We start from the raw sequence: 21,411 nt of genomic DNA on the forward strand, positions 1-21,411 counted from the left end.
CTGTTTCCCCTGCCTGGACCCTCTCCAGCCCTCATCTCAGATTCACCTGGCTAGCCTGACTGGCCTTCAGCACTTGGCGTACACATTGACTCCTCCCGGAAGCCTTCACTAAAACCCATGTGCAGCTTAGGGGTCCCTTCCAGGCTGCCACAGCCCTTGTGCTTTCCCATTGTCGACGAAAATAATCCATAACCAATCTATAGATGAAAATTTGGGTGAGTTTATTCTGAGCTTAAATCTTAGGATTATAACCCAGGAAAGTCTTTCCACAAAGGAACAGAGCACTCCAAAGAAGTGGGGGTACACAGGGTGGTTATATACCCTCAAGGAGGGTGTTTCACATATGATTGAAATGTCCCTCCCACAATAGTCACAAGATTGCCCTGTCAGCACAGCACTTGATGGACACAGCAGGTAGTGGGTCTGCTATCTTGGTGGGCATAGCAGGAGGCAAGTCTATTGTCTCAAGCTGGGTGGTCACAGGTGAGCGCAGCAATCAGTTTCTAGCCTAAGGAAAGATGCTTAATCTTTAAGGAGATTCGAACATTGGGAGGGGGAGGGAAGTTGCACCTTTATCTCAAGGGCCTTTGTTCTTGCCATAGGGAATGTCTAAAGCAGATATACAATGCATGCTCAAAGGCCTCGGTCAGGCCCTTTTGGAAAGACAAGGTCAGGCCAAATTAGGTTTACACCAAATGGCTTCCTCATATATTCCAATATATCCTATTACTTGCCATTTTTATTTGTCACCATCATATATCATCACTTCGTTGCCTGTTTACTTCTCCCTCCAGGTAAGGAGCTCTGGGAGGGCAGAAGGGAGGGTCCATACTGCTTTTCCATGGTTGTGTCTTCCAGGTTAGCACAGTGCCTGGAACATTTAAGGAGCTTAATGAATATTTATTAAACCAATGAGTAGAAAGAATGAGACCATTCACATCACGTGCGTTCTGCAGACGGGAGCATAGACGCAAGGGAGCCCCCCCCCCCCCCACCCCCTTTGTCTTCTTTTGTTAAGTAAATCCACGGAACACTCCAATCTGAAAAGCACCTATTCCATTTATAGTCAGCACCCTGTGCTATCTCGAAGGTGGGAAAAGATGGATTTGCTTGTGGGTAATAAGTAACCCATGTACAGATTACAAAATTCAAAACACACAAAAGACCATACAGTGAATGTGAGTCTCCCTCTCACCCCTCCCCAGCGGCTCCTTCTCCCATAGACAATTACTGCTCGTGTCTCTGCATTAGAAATCGCTTAATAGACTGAGGCGACAACCCGGTTAAGCGACACGTGTAGTCAGCAGAAGAGAAGTGCACAACTCAATGTTTAAGACAGAAAACGCCCCTAGGGGTCCCCGCGCCCCGCCACCGGCAGGAGGGCCGCGCGGAGGCCGCGGCAGCAGGGGGTTACCGCGTCGGCCCGCCTCCCAGCCGCAGCTTCCGGGAGGGGGCCGGGGCTCACGTCACTTCCTGGAGACTGGCTGAATCCGGAAGTGATCCCCGAGGACCGAGTTGTGGCTGAGGACTTCGGCGACAGGGCAGGTTCAGGACCATGAGCTGGTGAGTGAGGCCCAGGCGACAGGGGCTGCTGGAGCCCCGGTCCCTCGGGGCGCCCGGCCCTGCGTCCCTCTGAGTCCCTTCGCCCGCGCCTCCCGCCCTGCGCTCACGGACTCGCCGCCCCACAGCAGGGCCCGAGGGCCCCGGCTCGCGGGTCGTTCAAGGGGCCTTCCTCCGGTGCTTCCCCGGAGTCCCCATCTCTCAGCAGGACTCACCGGGAAGTAGGGCAGGGATCCCCTTAGCCTGGGATCCCGCGCCTGACTCGTTTCCTGACTCTGTCTGTTCCAAGGAGCCTGTCCCATCTTCTCCCAGCTGCTTGAAGTGAGGGACTTCCCTGTTCCCTCCTCTGAAATATCCGTTGAGGTGGAGCGTCTTCTTTCTCCCCGTGGGCATCTCTCGCATCTCTCCACCGCTCCCATCAGCCCCAGGGCTGTGGCCCTCACTGGAGTCTGGGCCCCCGTTTACTGATCAAAACCCACTTGCTTTCAGATGACTAGCCTGTGCATTATTTAACACTCTTCAAAAGACAAAATTTGCTTCTCTTTTGGAAGAAGCCCCCACCCACGCTCCCAGAATGGGATTGGACTAGTTTTAATCATTTCCAGCGCCATTACCCATTCACTCGTTTCCCTCTAAAATAGACATAGGCAAGTGTCAACATTATGGGAAAAGAAGAGGCGGTGAGCAAAGAAACCAGGGCGTCTCAGAGTAGTAGAGTCACAACTCCAGAGCTGGAAGGGTCATTGCTAGGGAACTGTTTGAACTCGGCTGGTAGTAGACGCTTGATAATGTTTAATGGTTGATTTATTTTGTAAGACTCTGTTTCCCAAAGGACCTTACCTTCAGGCCCAAGGACCTGTATATCCACAACCCCAAACCTCATAGGATCCAACTATAGTGTGTTTCTTTGAATACAGTGACCCCCAGAGATGTATGAGATGAATCAACCCTTTTGGAAACCAAGTTCCGTTAGCTTAGGGAACGTGTTTGCCATTCTGTCCTCAGAGTCTAGCCTGTTTCTTTATGCAAAGTAAGCACACAATAACTAGTTATGAATGAATACAGATAGTAGACTATCCTTTGGGAAGGCTTTTGCAGGCTCACATTTGGCCATCAGTGGAGACGAAGCTCTGGCCACAAGCAGCTAATGTCAGTCAGTGTTAAGAACAACTCTCTAATGTAAAATTTAAGCCATTTCTGTCCCCGCCTCCCCACTGTTTCTTAGACAAAGGTTGATGGACAAATGTCAGACAGTCAGCACCAGCACGTGGAGGGAAGCCCCAAGCAATGCCCTAATAAGCCCCAGCAGGAGCTGCTTCCTTTTCCCTCCACCTTTGCTCCAGGAGGCTGATAGGGAGCTGGAGCCTTAAAAAAACAACTTTCCCATCTTGTTGTAACCTAATTAGTGATGGGCAAAGTGGCAATCCTTCACTTCCCTTTCCTAGAGGAATTACTTCCTTAAAGTGTCAGCCTTGGTCCCTGACCTTGTGATGTAGATATCCTCTCACCTGCTGCGTCTTGAATCTTTGGAGTTCTCTTGCCTAATTTTTCAAGGTAAAAAACAGAAAGTACAGGTGCTTTATATTGCTTAGATTGGTATTTATAATTTTACGAAATGAATCAATCTTTTCTTCACAAAGCAAGAGAAGAGTAGAGCAGAGACCACTAAAGATAAAGGATTCTCTGGGTGATCCAAGGCACGTTTCCACCTGTCCTGCAGAAAGGTTTCTTTTTTTGTTTTTTGGGTTTTTTCTGAAAAACTAGTAGCCTATTTCCTAAAGTCTGTATAGAGAGAATTGAAATTGATAACAGCTCTCTAGCAAAAGCTGAGATTTTTATCCAGTAGAATTAATTTATCAGTACATGCATGTCTTGGTACCTCCTTGGACTGAGGGTCACAACCAAAAGGATGGCTTTGTCCCAAAGCTGAGATTCCTTTCTCTTCCTCCTTAGAGGGCTTCTACGTCATCTCTTGCGTGGACCGTGACCCTCTCTCCCTGAGAGGGAAACAGCACCGGCGCCTGGGCACACAATTGCACTCAGTTCCTGGCTCAATGGCTGGCAAGGGGACCAGGACTGGGTCCTTCTGATTCACTTCTGGGGTGGTTTTCCGGCTCCCAGAATGAATCCATCCATTCATCTGAGACTGGAATTCTCGGTGGGGGAAGAGACCAGAGTGACGTAGAGCCATCATGGGAGGCTGATGTCCAAGGTCAAGTTCACCAAGCGCTTGGGATATGCCAGCCATCATTGAATAAGGCCTAGAGGCACGCAGCCCATGGTCCCCAGAGGGTAACCGTTGTTCTGGGCTAGGCCATGCTTTCAAAATGTCACAGTGAGAAATGTCCAATATTGATGCCCTTTGTACACTGTGGACTTTGCATGAAGAGTGAGAGGTCTTTGTTCTCTGCTTCCTCTGTGCATGCAGCCCGCCCACACCTTGTTTGTTTAATGAGTACCTGCTGCCTTCATTCACCATCTCCCCATCCACTCATCCACCCATCTTCCTTTCAGCAAGGTGGCCCAGTGGTGTGCCCTGCAGGAAAAAGGCATTCACTGTTCACATTTCAGATCACTGATCCACCTCTTGGTCCCAAGCCAAGTGCTTCGTGCTCTCCTTTCCTCCTCCCTTTCTCTTCCTCTGCCTGTCTTTGTGCCTTTATTATGGTATGGAGGGAGAACTAATTAGAATTAAGAATAGTGACCTTAATCTGACTTAGCTATCGCCAGGGATTGTAGCCTTCCCTGGAACTACACACCTTGGTGATTTTAGGCTTGAATGATGAGGAAAAAGGAGTACTGGAGAAAGTCTTCCTATACCTAGGGATCCAGGAATTTGACTCAGAACAAAGGAAACTAGAATCCGCGCAGATAAGTTTGGCTGGGAGTTAGACTGCTGAGTTCAGGTTCTGGTTCCCTCATTCACAGTGTGGGCTGGTCAAGCATTTAACCTTTCTCTGTCTTATTTTCCCCAACTGTAACATGGAATGGATAATCCCAGCTGACACTTTGTCACCCAAGTCTGTTGTGAAAAGAATGGAGACTATCTGGATATAATTTTTTCCAACTCTTCTGGGCTCTTCCACTTCTGTCTGCCCCTTAAGTATTGGTATTCCTCAGGGTCAGTCCTCTTTCTTTCTTTTGCCTCTTCTCTCCTTATATAGCCTCTCCATCAGGATAAAGGCCTAACTCGGGCCCATGAATTATAAGGCCCTTCTGGATCTGGCTGTCCCTCTTTTCTGCCGTGTCCAAGCTTTCCCTGGTCTCTTGTGCCCCTCCTCCTCCGTGTGTGCTGTTTCCTCTGCCTGAAGTGCCCTTTACTCCCACGCCCCCATCCATGAGGCCAGCGTCCACTCGTACTTCAAGAGTCAGGCAGGAACGTCCCCCGACACCCTGCCAAGCTGAGTTGGGCACCCCTCCTCTGACCCTCGTCCGCATCTGTACTTGAATTGTTGGTTTACTTGTCAGTAACCCCACTAGTCTATGAGCTGTTGAAAACAGGGACTGTCTCTTGGTCATACTATATCCCTAGCACTGAGCCCGGTAACCAGTAAATGTTTATTGAATGTATGAATGAAGACCTTTTCCCATTGACTGACTTGCTTAGCTCAGGAAAAATTTTAAAATAACATGCAAAACCTGTAAGTCATGTCCTGAAAGGAAGAGCCTCTAAGAGTGCTATTGCTAAATCAACTGATGGAAGAAGTGGCTTCCTAGCCTCTCTGAGGCTGTCTCTGATTGTTCTCTCCCCTCTCCTCTCCAACCACCCCCACCCAAACTACTTTGTTCTGTCCTTCCCTAATACTTCTCCAGTCCTTCCAGGTCTCACAAACGGGCACCTCTCTCCCATGTAAACTCTGAGAGCAAGACTTACAACCTCTTCATCTTTATGTACACATACTGTCTTGCACATAGTAGGTACCTAGTCCCTAATTGTTAAATGAGATATCAGGAAAGGACGATACACTGCTGGGTCAGACAACCATCCATTCAGTTTCAAACATTTTCTCAGTGGAGTCTCTTTTCCCTCTAATATTACCATTGCTATCTTATATTTGTATAGTGCTTTTAACTTTTCAAATTACTTTCCCATTCATTACCTGATTTCATCCTCACATCTTTGAAGTAAGCAGTTCAGGTCTTATTATCTCCCTTTGAGAACTTATTAGAATTCACTCAGGGAGTGCTTGGTAGAACTGGAACTAAAACCTGCTTTCCTTGAGTATTCTCTCCACCTGAACAGGAACATTAGAAAAGTGGAAGACAGGGGGCCGGCCCCAGGGCCAAGTGGTTAAGTTCGTGCGCTCTGTTTCAGTGGCCCAGGGTTTTAGCGATTGGGATCCTGGGCGTGGACATGGCAGTGCTCATCAAGGCATGCTGAGGCAGCGTCCCACATGCCACAACTAGAAGGACCCACAACTGAAAATACACAACTATGTACTGGGGGGCTTTGGGAGAAAAAGGAAGAATAAAATCTTTAAAAAAAAAGAAAAGTGGGGGGCTGGCCCTGTGGCCGAGTGGTTAAGTTCGCGCGCTCTGCTGCAGGCGGCCCAGTGTTTCGTTGGTTCGAATCCTGGGCGTGGACATGGCACTGCTCATCAGACCACGCTGAGGGAGCGTCCCACATGCCACAACTAGAAGAACCCACAACGAAGAATACACAACTATGTACCGGGGGGGCTTTGGGGAGAAAAAGGAAAAAATAAAATCTTTAAAAAAAAAAAAAAGAAAAGAAAAGAGAAGTGGAAGACCATTTCCAAGCTGATTGGAACTCAAAGGAAGGTACTGTATTTTACTTTGCTAGGATGTGTCGACACTGCCAGGTTGGTAGTGAATTACAGCAAGTTGCTGGGTTTCACACGTGAAGTGTTAGAGGAAGTCCTGTGTCCTGCAGACGTCCTGCTCTTCTGGGCCATGTCTGCTTCTTCCTGCTATGGGGACTCCCTGCCTGGGGCAGCCTTACCACTCACTTCTTCTGTGACTTAGGGCAGGCCAAGCTCTCCCCAAGCTTTTTCCTCCTCTCTAGAGAGAATGGTAATGCCAGAAAACAGGGACCCCATGAAGCGTCTGTGAGAGTCTGTATTCAACAGGCTTTGGACACGAATGTAAAAACATCTCACTCTTATTTCAGCTGCTTGTAATGAGAGGAGAAGGGACTTTTCCCAGTTTTTGGAGTAGTTGGAAGGAGGCAGGGTATCTTGAGCCCCACAGCTTCTTAGTCCAAGGTACTTTCTTAGGCCTTTGTAGTTAGATAAAGTTATAGCCTCTAGAGTTGGCAATTTAGCTACTAGAGTTGTTTTCCCAAACCCATTATTTTGGTGGCTAATCCATTAAATAGGGCCCAGTATAAGTGGGTTGCACATAGATAATGCTTAATAGATATTTGTTGATTTAATGCTTATTGAACAGTTTTAATGTATAAGGGCCTGCGCTAAGTGGTGGAGAACATTCAAAAGGCTATAGGAATCGATCCATCTTCAGCATATGGAAAGTGCTAGGGATTCGCAGGAATGGCAGCAGGTTGCTAAATGTTGGTGGGGCGTCGACAAGAAAGACTTCGCCTAGAGGATGTAATTTTAACTGAACCTTGACCTAGCAAGTATGTACTATTTCAGTGGGGAGTGGGAGAGGGGTCCCAGTTAGAAGAATGGCATGAAAAGGTGGGTAGAGATAGAAGGCATCCAGAGTATTTGGGGGGACGGTTAGGAGGTGGTGTGGGTTAGTAAGTACTGTTCCAGGGGAGGCCTCGTGGATGAGAGTTGGCACTCTAGTTGGGGCCACATTGAAAGTGCTTTCAGTTCCATGCTGAAGAATTAAAATTGGGCTTAGGCTTTTGAAAATGGAAGGTTTTTGGGAAAGTGGCATGGCCAAAGCAATGATTTAGTCAGATGGTCTGCAGTGGTCTGCAGTGTAACTCAGAACAGAGAAAGAATGGAGCCGGCGGGCTAACTAGGACCATGGCTTCCAGAACTGTTTAACCACAACTTGCTGTCAGCAATAGGTTTTTTTTGTTTTTTTTTTTAAAGATATGGAGTTTTGTTTTGTGTGTGTGTGTGTGTGAGGAATATCGGCCCTAAGCTAACATCTGTTGCCAATCTTTCTCTTTTTTTTTACTCCCCAGAGCCCCAGTTCATAGTTGTAGGTCCTTCTAGTTCTTCTATGTGGGCCACCGCCACAGCATGGCCTGATGAGCAGCATGTAGGTCTGCGCCCAGGATCCAAACCAGCGAACCCTGGGCCGCCAAAGCAGAACACACAAAATTAACCACTCGGCCACAGGGCCAGCCCCCAGAAATCCCTTTGGTATCACAACTCACACACGTACTTATACTTGAAATAAAATTTTCACACAGTGTATGTGCAATGCACTCTGATATTATGTTCTATTTCATTTTTAAAGGAATGACCCACTTCAATTGATTTCATGACAAATTTTGATATATGTTAACAGTGGAATAGTGTGTAGCAGTTTAAATGGTCAATGAATGATAGGCATTCTACATAGGCTCCGGTTTGAAAATCACCTACTAGGAGTTTATTACAAATATTCAAACTATAAGCTACCACCTGTGACTTCAGCCAGCTAAAGATAATATTGTTTGTTTATTTTGGTATTTTTCATGGGTTATAATGAGAAATAGGGGGCAACTGTAAAGAACACTGGTGGTATTCTTCGTAAGAACTTATTTCATAGATTTGAAAACTGTCATTCACTTTGTAGAGTGGACAAAAGCCTCTAGCAAGATGTTCAGTTTATTAGTAATCAGGGGAAAGCTGATTAGACCAACAGTTTGATGCCATTTCACAGCCATCAGTCTGGCAAAAATTTTAAAGTCTGGCGGTGCCAAGTATCTGAGGATGACGAGCAGTTGGAACTCTCATCCTCTTCCCGGGCAGGTGTGTAAATTGATACAACCGCTTGGGAGATTTTTCAGTACCTCCCACAGTTGGAGACGTACCTACCCCATCACCTGGGGAAACTCCTGCACCTGTGGAGCAGGAGACACGCACAGGAATGTTAGTTGCTCCATTGTTCCTAGATGTCAGGCCTCCAAACGATGGGTAAATAAAATGTGATATCGTTCCATAAGGATGTATGGAGCCGTTAAAATGAATGAAGTAGAGCTATGTGTATCAGCCATGGACAAATCTCAAAAACATAATGCTCAACATCAAAAGCTGCTTTCAAAATGATGCATTCAATGTTGTGCTGTTTCTATAAAGTTTAGACCTGTAGAACAATACTACATTGTGCTTACAGATTTAAACTTATGTAGTGAAAGTAGGGGAATAATAAGTACTAAATTCAGAGTAGTGGTTACCTCTAGGGTAGCAAGGAGGGAGAGAAGGATGCGGAACCAGGCTGCGATGCTCAGGGAGCTTCAGCAGTACCTGTGCTGTGCTGTTGCTCAAAGAATAAGCTCTGGAGCAAGTATGGCTTCATCTTAGAATCTGACAGTGCTAAGTGGTGGATACATGAGTATTTATTATATATTCTCTATGGTTTTCCATCTGTTTGCAATATTTCCTAACTTTTGTCATACCTAGCCTGGCCAGCATCATGGCTAGGGCTGACCTCACTTTTCGTAGCAAGAGAATTATTGCCTCCTGTGGCCAATAGGTGGAGATGACCTACGGGGTGGCCCAGAAGTGAGTTTCCAGCCCAGCCCTCCTCCTCCTTCCTCTGCTTTCTAGGGGCCAGACCTTCAGCAGAGAAGAGGAAAAGGTAGAGTGAAAGATCTTTTTATGATTCCTCGTTGGTAAGAGACAGCAGTGAAAATGAGATTAGAGACCATGCCTCAGAAGCGAACCAGCTGATCTGGGGCTCCTGAGTGTCTGTGTGTGCGCCACTGTTAACCTGTCAGAATGGAAATCAGACCGTTGGAGGCTTCTCTCTGGCTTGTTGAGTAAGCAGGACAAACCTTTCACCTCAGAATGCCTTATGTTTCCCTTTTATAAAATGGAAAACCCACTTTCTACCCCTTCCTGTCTTAACAGATTAGAATGAGGATAAGTAATCGCTTGTCTGTCAAATATTAGGAGTTTCTTAAAGAGCTGCAAAGGAAAATCCACACTCCTCCCTGAATTGCCTTTCTTCCTCTCTTATCTTGACCTTTAGATGCTCCATCAGCTGCCAGACTTCTGTGACAAATCCTTTTACTACTCAGCCAGAAGTCACCACTCAATTTTAAGCAAATATCTTAAGTTGGGCCTGGTGGTGGTACGTTATGGCATGGGACTGCTGCTTGCCCCAAAGCAGAAAAAAATCATTTCAGGTTTCCCAACCATACATGTCTCTGTGTGACTCTGTGCAAGTCACCCCCTATGGGCCTCAGTTTGATCATCATCATCAAAATACCACCACCAGGGGCCGGCCCAGTGGCGCAGCGGTTAAGTGCACACATTCCGCTTTGGTGGCCCAGGGTTCACCAGTTCGGATCCCGGGTGTGGATATAGCACCGCTTGGCAAGCCATGCTATGGTAGGCGTCCCACATATAAGGTAGAGGAAGATGGGCACAGATGTTAGCTCAGGGCCAATCTTCCTCAGCAGAAAGAGGAGGATTGGCAGCGGATGTTAGCTCAGGGCTAATCTTCCTCAAGAAAAAAAATAAAAAAGAGTAAGAACGAAAGGACATTAAGAGGCAGAAGCAAACTCACTTGCTCCCAATGTCAACTGTTGCTATAATATGAACCTTAAAGGATATTTAAAAAAAAAAATACCACCACTACCATCTGTACAGCACATACAGGGTGCTTACTGTATGTCAGGAGCTGTTTTAAGCATTAAACTCATTTAGCTTTCACAGCAGTCCTATAAGATAGGTACATTATTATCCCACTTTGTAGACAAGGAAACTGAGGCACAGGAAGGTTGGGTAACTTTCCAGAGTCTCATGGCTGGCAGTTGGCAGAGTCAGGACTTGAACTCAGGCAGTCTGGCTCCAGAGTCCATCCCCTTAACCAGTGCCCTGTCTCTTGCGTGAAATGTAGGAGTGCACCACTTTAAAAGAACTGGTGTAGGGAAGCACCCAGCACAAACACTGGCAACAGTAGGTGCTCAACAAATGGTCACTTTAACGAGATGATCTCACTCAACATTCTGTGGTTCATTCTGCCTTTACTTTTCAGAGGTCAGCTTGGGGACCATGGGGAAGGAGGGATCACAGCTGAACTGGGTGATGATCATTCTGGTCCAAGTAGCAAATCAGCCAAGTCACAGAGTCATGCCTTTTATTTTTAAACACGCACATACCTCCGCAATGTGGTAGCAAGTCAGGGTAGTATTCTGTGTGCTCTGGTTTTGGACCTGGCTAATGTAGGAGAAGGACTGAGCTGGGGCCAGAGAGGCTGTGGTCATAGGCACTGGATATGGATCATTTAAAGCTCAATTCATTTCCCATTCTGATAGGGGCTCTCACGCCCTTGCTCGGGCTGAACTTCCCGTGGCCTGTTGGCATTGTGTCCAGCTGGCCCTTCAGAGAGGATGGCAGCCAGCAAGCAGCTGTTCTGCCGGAGCCAGCTGACTCTCCGTAAGCCTTGCCCCGGCCCTCTGTTTTCTCTCTCCAATTGTCAAGGTGGTGTTAGCCTTGGTGGGGCCTCAGACCAGAGAAAGCAGCGACCCAAGGATAGAGTAACAGAAGAATGAGGGAAGGAGGGGCTTGTCCTTCCAGCCTGCAGAAGCTGCTGCCTTTCGCCCACCTTCCTGCTCTGGCCGAGACAGTGACTCAGGCCCAGACCACTCCCCGGGGAGCCAGGATTTCAGCCACTGTCAACTGCCGCCTACTCTTTGCTCAGCCTTCCCTTCATTCTCACCTCCCTCACCTCTCCCTTCCCCCCAAAACTCTGATCTTTGCCCACCTAGAGATATCAGAAAGATATAGGGTGGGGTAGACTGAATCATTTCAGGATTCTTTCCGCCCCCAAGCCAGGCCTAGGCTCATTCACGTTCAGCTGAAACAAATTCCAGAGGCCAAGCGAAACCTTGGAAAGAGTGTGTTGGTTTCAGCTTCTTTACCCTCTTCTCTGTCATGGAAGTGGAGGACTCTCCAAAGAAGGCAGGGCTTGCAGGCTCTGCTGGGCCGGCCAGGGATCCCGCCCAGCCACCGTCTGGGCCTGCCTCTGATCTCAGCCTCTACAGTGGAGGGGTGGGGAAGCGAGACTGAGAAACCTAGCAAACTGAAAATGCAAAGAGCTGTTTTTGTAAATAGACATTACACAAGAGCAGGAGTTTTTTTGGAAAGATTTTACTGAGACAGACAGAATTAGCCAACTGGCATCATGCTGCTAATAGAGATATTTACTGTTTGAAAAAGTCTATTTGTAGCTTTGGAGAACATCCTGTTGACTTTTCTTTATTGTGAAGGAAAATAGAACCTTTTTTCCCCTCCCCCTCTGTACACACAGCACTTTTTTTCTTGTTAGAGGTGGGGCATGTTGGGGGTTGGAGAAAGGTAGAGTTGAGAGAAATGTTTTCTCCATTTTGTTGCTGAGACCAAAATAGCCCTTCTCCTGCCCTCTGGTGCTCATATTTATGGAGAGGCAAGCAGAACCAAGGAAGGAACCGTACAGTGGAAGCCGGGAACTCAGAGCCCTCTTGATTTCTTGCAGGCTGTAGAGATTCTCTGGGGAGAAAACCCAACCTTCTCTCTGGGCCTCTGCTTACCCACCCAGTTCCAAGGGGAGAACCCTGAGGGAAGCTGTGAAGAGGTGGGGACGTCCCCGCCCTGGAGGACTGCCTGCCTGGGCCCTGAACCACAGCTGTGCCGGGCAGCACTGCACTGGGAGATGCCAGGCTCTGTCACTCCTGCCACATACTTTCTGAAGCAGCTGTTTCTCCTGAGGAAGTCCCCGAGCTCCAAGCGCCGGCAGGGGACGAGAACCCAGGGACGCAGTCGGGGATCAGTGAGAAGAAGAGGCAGGAGACGGCTGAAGTGTAGCTGTGTCGCTCTTCCCTCTCCCTTTCCCCACACCACCTCTCACCACTTCGGTGGCAGAGAATCTGATCCTTCCATCAGGGCGCCTGCCCTAGTTTTCTGGCTATTTCTCTGGCAGAGTGGAGCATGTCTGCCATTTGGCAGCCTCAGAATAAACCCAGGAGCCTCTTCTCCCTTCACGTTTCCTCTTAGGCTCTTTAAAATATTTTCCCTTGACCTGTACTCTAATGACTTCACGGGGCTTTACTGCCCATGCCAGAGGTCAGCTCCCTTTTCCTGTCTCCACTGGATATGCTTTCCCTTGACCCAGCTGGTACTTGTGTCTGATGATACCCTTTTTAGGTTTTGTTTTAGTCATAAAGATTGAGATACCAAAGACAATGCTATCACCTTTCTTGTTCTTTATATAGTCTTATCTAAGAGGATTTTTTTCAGGAACCTTTAGAGTATGGTATTTTATAGGACCCTTGGGGTGATGGACTTATTTTGCTCATTCATCTAGTCGTTCATTCAGTGCCGACTCTGTGCACAAAAGTAGACCGTAAGCTCCCTGAGATCATAGAGTGAGTCTGTCTGGTTCATCCTGACATCCCTAGAGCCTGGCATAGTCCTAGGTGTAAAGGAGGCCATTAATAGACATTGACTGAATACTCACTCAGTGAGAGGGTGGAAATAGCACTGTGCCTAGTACAGTACTTGTGGGAGTCACAAAGAACCGTAACATTTAGTCCCTCACTTGAGGTGCTTGTGTATCATAGTCAGAAAGCAAGATGGATGTATACATATCAAAGTTAATTAACCTTACCCTTTACCAAGCAGAATTTACTTCAGTAATGAAAGATGGCTCAGTCTTAGGAAACGTATTCACACACTTCATCAAAAAACTAAGTGGTAGGAAAACAAACTGGTCATCTACATGCGCACTGAAAAGGCATTGATGTAGTTCAAAAATCAAGTCTTTGTATCATTTCGTAAACTAGGAACAGAAAGCTATTTCCTTACTATTTATGGGGCTTTGTGGCTGAAGCCAGTAAGCCTCTTCGTATTTAATAGTGAACAGTCAGACTCGAAGCATTTCGACTAGTCAGAAACTTTTTTTCTATTATTTCTAGCCAATGCCATAACACATGACAGGAAATAGGTATAAAATATTGGGAAAGAAAAAGGGAAATTGTATTATTATTTTCAAATGATATGACTATCTATTTGGAAAACCCAATTAGTTCTTTTTTGGTTTGTTTTCAGCTGAATTTCTTGGGCTATATAGGTTAAGTATGTAGGTGTGGTGACTAGTTTCAGGGTAAATACTTAACACCCAGTGGCTTTTCTGTGTACCAGGAAGATAAAATGAAAAAGAGAATTCCATTTACGTTATAAGCAAAAATATAAAATTCCAAGGAATGCACCTAAGACACATGTAGGACTAAATATTTCACATGTAAGTATTACTTTAGGATCTTAATATTTAACAAAGTATATGTAGAGGACCTATATGAGAAAAGCTTTTAAGACTAAAGGACATAATAAAAAGAGTTGAATGAATGGAAAGAAATATTATGGCCCTGAATGAGCAAACCAACTATGTGTAAAGATGTAGGTTCTTCAAAAGTTAATCTATAAATATAATGCATTTTCAGTAATAAACGTCCTGATTTGGGGAGATGGACACAGCAGGTGATTTCGAAGTTCATCTTAAATATTAAAACAAATTAAAAAGCCAATAAATTGCCTGCAAAAGAAATGTAATGAGAAAGAATTTGCTTTACTAGGTATTAAGAGCTGTTGTAAACCTTAACAATTAAATGTATGTTATTGGCAGAAGAGTAAACAGGTCTCTGGTATGGAATAGAAGTATTTAACACTGATAAAATGATTTTTCAAAGATAGATTTTTTTTTTTTTAAAGATTGGCACCTGAGCTAACATCTGTTGCCAATCTTCCCTTTTTTTTTCCTTCTTCTCCTCGAAGGCCCCAGTACATAGTTGTATATTCTAGTTGCAGGTCCTTCTAGTCTTGCTATGTGGTATGCCACCTCAGCATGGCCTGACGAGCAGTGCCAGGTCTGTGCCCAGGATCCAAACCGGCGAAACCTTGAGTCACGGAAGTGGAGCACACAAACCTGATCACTTGACCACGGGGCCAGCCCCAAAGAGAGATTATTTTTAAAATCATGCTAAAACAACTGGCTAGCCATACATTCAAACTCTAAATGGAGTAAAGATTTAAATATAAAAAATAAACCACTAAAATTCTTATGGAAGTTCAAGGAACACAGAATAGCCAAAACAATCTTGACAAAGAACAAAGTTGGAGGACTCACACTTCCCAGTCTCAAGATGACTACAAGGCTACAGTAATTAAGGGAGTGTGGTACTGGCAATAAAGAGAAGCATGTAGACCAACGGACTAGAATTGAGAGTCCAGAAATAAGCCTTTACATTTATGGTCAGTTGATGCCAAGATGCCAAGACAGTTCAACCGGAAGGAATAGTCTTTTTGACCGAGAGTGCTGGGACCCTAACCTCACACCATATACAAAAATGAACTCAAAATGGATCTAAGACCTAAATGTAAGCGCTACAACTATAAAACTCTAACAAGAAAACGTAAAAGTGAATCTTCATGACCTTGGATTTGTGATACCAGAAGCACAAACGACAAAAGAAAAAATAGATTTGACTTCTTCAAAATCTAAAACTTTTGTGCTTCAAAGGACACCATTAAGAAAGTGAAAAAACAACTCACAAACGAGAGAAAATATTTGCAAAGTATATATCTGATTAGCAACTTGAACCCAGACTATATAAGGAACTCTTACAACTCACCAATAAAAACAGACAAAGCATTTTTAAAATAGGCAAAGAATTTGAATAGATATTTCTCCAAAGAAAACATACAGATGACCAATAAGCACATGAAAAGATGCTCAACATCATTAGTCATTATAGAAATGCAAATTAAAGCCACAAGGAAATAGCCCTCATGCCCAATAGAAAGGCTAAAATAAAAGGGACAGTGATAAGTGTTGGTGAGGTGGTGGAGAAATCGGAACCCTCATAAACTGCTGGTGGGAATGTAAAACAGTGCGGCCATTCTAGAAAACAGTCTGTCAGTTCCTCAAGAAGTTAAACATAGACTTACTGTATGGCCCAACAATTGCACTCCTAGGTGTGTACTCAAGAGAAATGAAAACATACATCCACACAAAAACTGGTACAGAGGGGCCAGCCCAGTGGCGCAGCTGTTAAGTTTGCACGTTCCGCTTTGGCAGCCTGGGGTTCACTGGTTCAGATCCCGGTTGTGGACATGGCACCGCTTGGCAAGCCATACTGTGGTAGGTGTCCCACATACAAAGTAGAGGAAGATGGGCACAGATGTTAGCTCAGGGCCAGTCTTCCTCAGCAAAAAGAGGAGGACTGGCAGCAGTTAGCTCAGGGCTAATCTTCCTCAAAAGAAAACCTGTACAGAAATTTTCATAGCAGCTTTATTCATGATAGCCAAAAAGTGGAATCAACCCAAATGTCTAGCACCTGATGAATGGATAAACTAAATGTGGTATATCCATATAGTGGAATATTATTCAGTGATTTTAAAAAAAAGAGATGAAGCACTACCCACTACAACATGGGTGATCCTTGAAAACATTTTGCAAAGTGAAAGAAGCCAACACAAAAGGCCACATATTATATAATTCTATTTGGATGAAATGTGCAGAGTAGGCAAATCCATAGAGACGGAAAGTAGATTAATGGTTGCCAAGAGCTTGAGGGCAGGGGGGAAATAAGGAATGACTGCTCATAGATATGGGGTTTCTTTTTGGGTGATGAAAATTTCTGAAATTAGTGGTGATGGTTGCACAGCTCTGAGTAAACCAAAAACAACCAAATTGTACACTTTAAAAGGGTGAATGTTATGATATATGAATTATAACTCAATAAAGCTGTTATTTAAAAATTAATAAATAAACCAGGCTCTGAGTGAACATGCCAGATTGAATACATACATCTAATTTATCTCCCTTACAAATCCCACAGAAAGCATAGTAAAACAAGTTTTTTAAGGCATAAATCTACAGATTCAGGGAGAATAGAAAAGACTTCAGCAGCATTTGGGAATTGGAATGCAGGTGCATGAGGTAACTGGCTTAGCAGTTCCAAGAAAGCCAAATCCTAATCTGGCATTTAGGAGAACCAAGAGCCATCCCAGCTTACATCACCGAATCCTCAAAAGTGCAGGAATTGGTGGCACTAGTACCTCTCGAAGCCGGGTGAGGCTGAGCACTCAGGTCGAGAGGGTGGTCGCAGCTGTTTGTAAACAAGTTGCAAGCCCTGCCGTGCCCTCCCCGTCTCCGTTTCACCAGGAGACTGTCCCTGCCTCACCCCAGCAGAAGAATGGAAGGGCCACCCCTGCAGAGCGGGAAACGGAGTTTCTGTGTAGGGCACACAGACGTTGAGTTACTGTGTGAGATGAGTGAAGCTTAAACTGCAGCCCCCTCGCTTGCACGCATCCTGTCCCAGGCCCTGGAAGGAACCCTCACCACGTGTTCACATAGTCCTGTGTTCTTGTAAACTTTGGAAACGTATTTCTGCTGCACTCAGTTAAGAAAACCTCTGCCTTTGCTTCCTCCTTTTCTTCTCTCGAGTACCCCTCAGGTCAGGCAGCTTTGGAATGGCCTAGGCCGTTTTTGGAATGAGACTGGGGATGGGAGTTGAATTAGGAATAAGCTCTTTAACTGCTATTTGTAAAGACATTTTTGGAAAACTGTAATAAGACAAGTGAGAAATTACAAATTCCTGAGTTGGAAATATACGAAGGGTACCTCTTTTGGTTATCTTTAAATTTATTTAAAAACGAAAGGATAATTTGGATGAAAAATAATGGAACAGAAAACGAAAGTGGCCAAGGTGAGCAATTAAATCAATAGATATTCTGAAATCGAGTAAAATATAATGAAACATTTTCAGATCGCACCAAAAGCTAGTAATTCATTATGAGAATGAGATGAAGAGATGATTGTTTGAGAATCCAGTTAATGAGGAGGCGGGGCGGATCATGTGAAGAGAACCTGAAACTCGCGCCCTCCTCCAAGGTGTCAGTGACAGACCAGTTACTCTCATTAATTCAGAGAGCATTTAGGATTAGTCATTGCACCAGAAAACTGGAAACGCGCCCTGAAATTTTATAGCTTATTTGTGAAAGAAAATGAGATTTTCCTAAATTTTGCAACAATCCTAAAATTTATATATTACCAATAAGCTGAAAAAAAGCTTTTCTAAACTGTCAGTAATAGAAAACAAATTTCAGTCAACCATACTAGAGGAAAGGCTGAATTATCTCCTTTTCTCTCTAAGAAAATGATGCTCCCAGCTCTGTGTCACGTGAAGAGGCAATCATAGACTATGCAGCCAAAAAAATGCAGGAAAATAAATAGAGAGGTGTGTCAGGCAGATGATTAATAAAAATATTAGGTTATTCTTGATTTTCTGATGTTCATGTTACTTGTCAGCTTTTATAACTTATAATTTGTTATGCTCTTTTCTCTGTCTAAGTAAGCATTCACCTTCATGGCTGTTTTTATATTTGTACTTTTTGTCTTCTTTTTCTTTAAAAGGGCATGCAAAATTCTGTCCGCTTCAGTGCCACAAACCCAGACCCATTCAAGCACAGCTGAGGGCAGGCCTGCCTTTCTGAAGGCAGGAGGGGGAGCGAGTGATACCATGCAGGTGCTGAGGTACCCCTCCCTCTCCCCAGCATACACACAGGACCTCTTCTACTCACTGAGCTCCAGGCGCTGAGCTGGGCCTCTGCTCCCAAGGCAAGAGTCTGGAAGAATCTGCTCAAGGGAGTTTTACCTGCCTAGGAGAAAAGACTGGATACTGACATCAGGGGTTCCCCACCAGACTGCTCAGCCAGGTCACCCTACACAGTAGACAGACATTATCCCTTTACTCACAGCTTCTAGTCAGCTTTTGTCCCCAGTCATGTATGTAAGCAGACAACCAAGAATTACCACACATCCAAGGGAAGCATTTGGTATGAAAAATAGAGACCGAAACAGAAAAAAAGGCAACTTGAAGGGAAACTGAGACTGTTAAGGAAGAAGACATTTTTTAAAAATTATCATTAAGGGGCTGGCCCCGTGGCCGAGTGGTTAAGTTCGCGCGCTCCGCTGCAGGCGGCCCAGGGTTTCGTCTGTTTGAATCCTGGGTGTGGACATCGCACTGCTCATCGAACCACGCTGAGGCGGCGTCCCACATGCCACAACTGGAAGGACTCACAACTAAGAATATACAACTGTGTACTGGGGGGCTTTGGGGAGAAAAAGGAAAAAAATAAAATCTTAAAAAAAAAAAATTATCGGTAAGATCCTTAGAGAGGGGCTGGCCCAGCAGCTTAGTGGTTAGGTTCGCATGTTCTGCTTCAGCGGCCCAGGGTTCTCAGGTTCAGATCCCGGATGCGGACCTAGCGCCACTTGTCAAGCCACACTGTGGCGGCATCCCACATAAAGTGGAGGAAGATGGGCACAGACGTTAGCTCAGTGACAATATTCCTCAAGCAAAAAGAGGAAGAGTGGCAACAGATGTTAGCTCAGAGCCAGTCTTCCTCACACACACACAAATAAGATCCTCAGAGAGATAAGGCATCCATGAAATAAAAAGGACATCCTGAAAATTAAAAAGAGCTCCCAGAAATTCAAAATATGACAGCAGAAATGAAAACCTCTTTAGAAGTATCAGAAGGTAAGGAAACATTGAAAAATGGAGAAATTAGAGGACCAGCCAAGGAGGGTCAGCATTGGAATTATAAGAATTTCAGAAATAAGAAACAGAAAATGAGGGGGAAGAAATCAACAAGTTTTTTTAATCTGAGAACTAAAGATTATAAATTGCCGATTGAAAGAGTCCAGCCAGCACAATGGATGAAATCAGACCCACCAGGTACATGGTTGTGAAATTTTACACCACCTATAAGCTTGCATTAAAAAGATTAAAAGCAGATGACATACAAAGGATGGGAGTCAGAGTGGCTTTAGACTTGACCACCACAGCACTACTAGGAAATTAGAAGCCAATGAAGCAATGCCTCTCAGATTCTGAATGCCTGTAATTCTCTACCCAGTCAAACTACCTAATGTGAGGGTAGAATAAAAAGGACTTTGATTTTGCAAATCTCAAAACTTATCTCCCACATGCTTTTTCTCCACCCAAATGAAGAGTAAACTGAGAAAGAAGATAGGGAATCCAGAAGGAAAAAGTCCTAGGAGAGAGGCGGAAGGAATCCCTGTGAGGATGGCGGAGGGAGCCCAGGAGGCTGGCTGTACAGGAATGGAGGCCACCGGGCTGGAGCAGAGCAAGGCTCCAGGAGAGACTGCTTCAAGAAGTGGAAGACAGAGCACCTGTGAAGGAGTGTACTGAGAGCACAGTCAGACAGCTGAGATTGACTAACAGATGGGTGCACAGAAAATTGAGCAAATGAAAGAAAAGTGACAATTATTAATTTTAGGGAAAGCAAAAAATTATGCAATGTTGTTAGTTAATTACTGCTGTGTAACAAATTACCTCATAACTTAGTGTCTCGAAGCAACACTACCAATTTTTGTTGGTCAGAAATTTGGGAGAGGCCTAGCTGGGGGGGTTGGCTTCAGAACTCTAGAGGTTGCGATTCTTCTGAGGGCTTGGCCAAGGCTGAGCAATCTGCTGGCTGCCACATGCACGAAGGAAAATAAATCACATTATGCTCCTAATGGTTCACTTAGTATTGATCCAACCAAATCACAATAGCACTGCATTGAGAAGAAGGGGAGTTGTAGATGGGCCTTTGTGTAATAGAGGAGGGGACCCAAAAGAGGTTGGTTGGTTTAGTTAAATCTTCCTCTTCAAAATAAAAAGTCAGTCACTGGTTCCTCACACCTAACAATCAAGAGAGAGCGGTACAAGCGTTTTTATGTAGACGTGCACAGAGGCCTACCAGACCAGCCGAGGGGAAAGGGCTTATCTCGGGCCAGTGAGGTTGGGGGCCTAGAACCTAAGATCTTACTTAACAAAGCTTGTTGCCTTATTAAGCTACACACAGGTATAACTTTGATGAAAGTAAAACTTAGATTAATAAAAGGAAATTATAAAAGTAATAAAGTACATATGGGTGAATTTTTGTATGTTGGGGTAGGGGGCAAGTGTTTCTCAGTATGAACCCAAAGAAGAAATCATAAAGGAAAAAGGTGGATTTGGAAGATTTGACTGGATACTAATCAAAAGCTTCTGTCCATTAAAAACATACATGTACAAAAGGGAAAGGCAAGGGAAAGACCACTAAGCCAGGAAAAAATGCTGATAGACAGGGCGAAGGGCTGGTGGTAAAATGTAAACTATTTCAGTCTTTTAAAAAATGTCAACTGTTTCAATCAGTGCCTCTAGGGCAATTTGGCAAATGTGTCGAAGCTTTAAACGTATATATACCCAACATGTATATATCCTTTGACCCAGCAATTCCAGTTCTAAGAATTGTCCTATGTGACTAATCCTTGATGTGCACAAAAATTTAGCTATTACAATTTCTTTTTTATAAGAGCAGAAAATTTTGAAAGGGTTGAAATGACCACCAGTAAGTGATATGGGTTACGGTAATAAAACTAGTGGTAAGGTGTATAATGAAATACAGGGTGGCTCTGAAAAGTCAGGCTGATGGAAACTGTGTATTGGTGTGTAAAGACATTCATGATACATATTTCCTTTATTTTTTAAAAGTTGTGAAAATATGCATATATACATATGCACATACACATGTGTACACACTGAGATTCAGGGTATTAACTGTTTATTTTTCTTTGAGATTTTGTGTGTGTGTGTTTGTCCTTTGTGTTTTTCCATGTTTTCCAAGTTTTTGACTCTGATCAGGTGTTATTTTTGTAGTCAAGAAA

At 44.6% G+C, this 21,411-nt stretch overlaps 1 protein-coding gene across 2 annotated transcripts in view; it reads left to right on the plus strand.

Annotated features, from left to right (window-relative positions):
- Positions 1 to 1,483: 1,483 nt before the first annotated feature.
- Positions 1,484 to 21,411, plus strand: part of BIN3 (bridging integrator 3) — a 58,433-nt gene continuing 38,505 nt past the window's right edge. For both annotated transcript variants that reach the window (XM_046655812.1, XM_046655811.1), the window contains exon 1: positions 1,484 to 1,563. In XM_046655812.1, the coding sequence (XP_046511768.1) occupies positions 1,556 to 1,563 (8 nt within the window). In that variant the 5' untranslated portion in view covers positions 1,484 to 1,555. The remainder of the gene's footprint in view (positions 1,564 to 21,411) is intronic.

This window comes from Equus quagga, chromosome 3, assembly GCF_021613505.1.
Source record: "Equus quagga isolate Etosha38 chromosome 3, UCLA_HA_Equagga_1.0, whole genome shotgun sequence".
NCBI classification, from domain to species: Eukaryota; Metazoa; Chordata; class Mammalia; order Perissodactyla; family Equidae; genus Equus; species Equus quagga.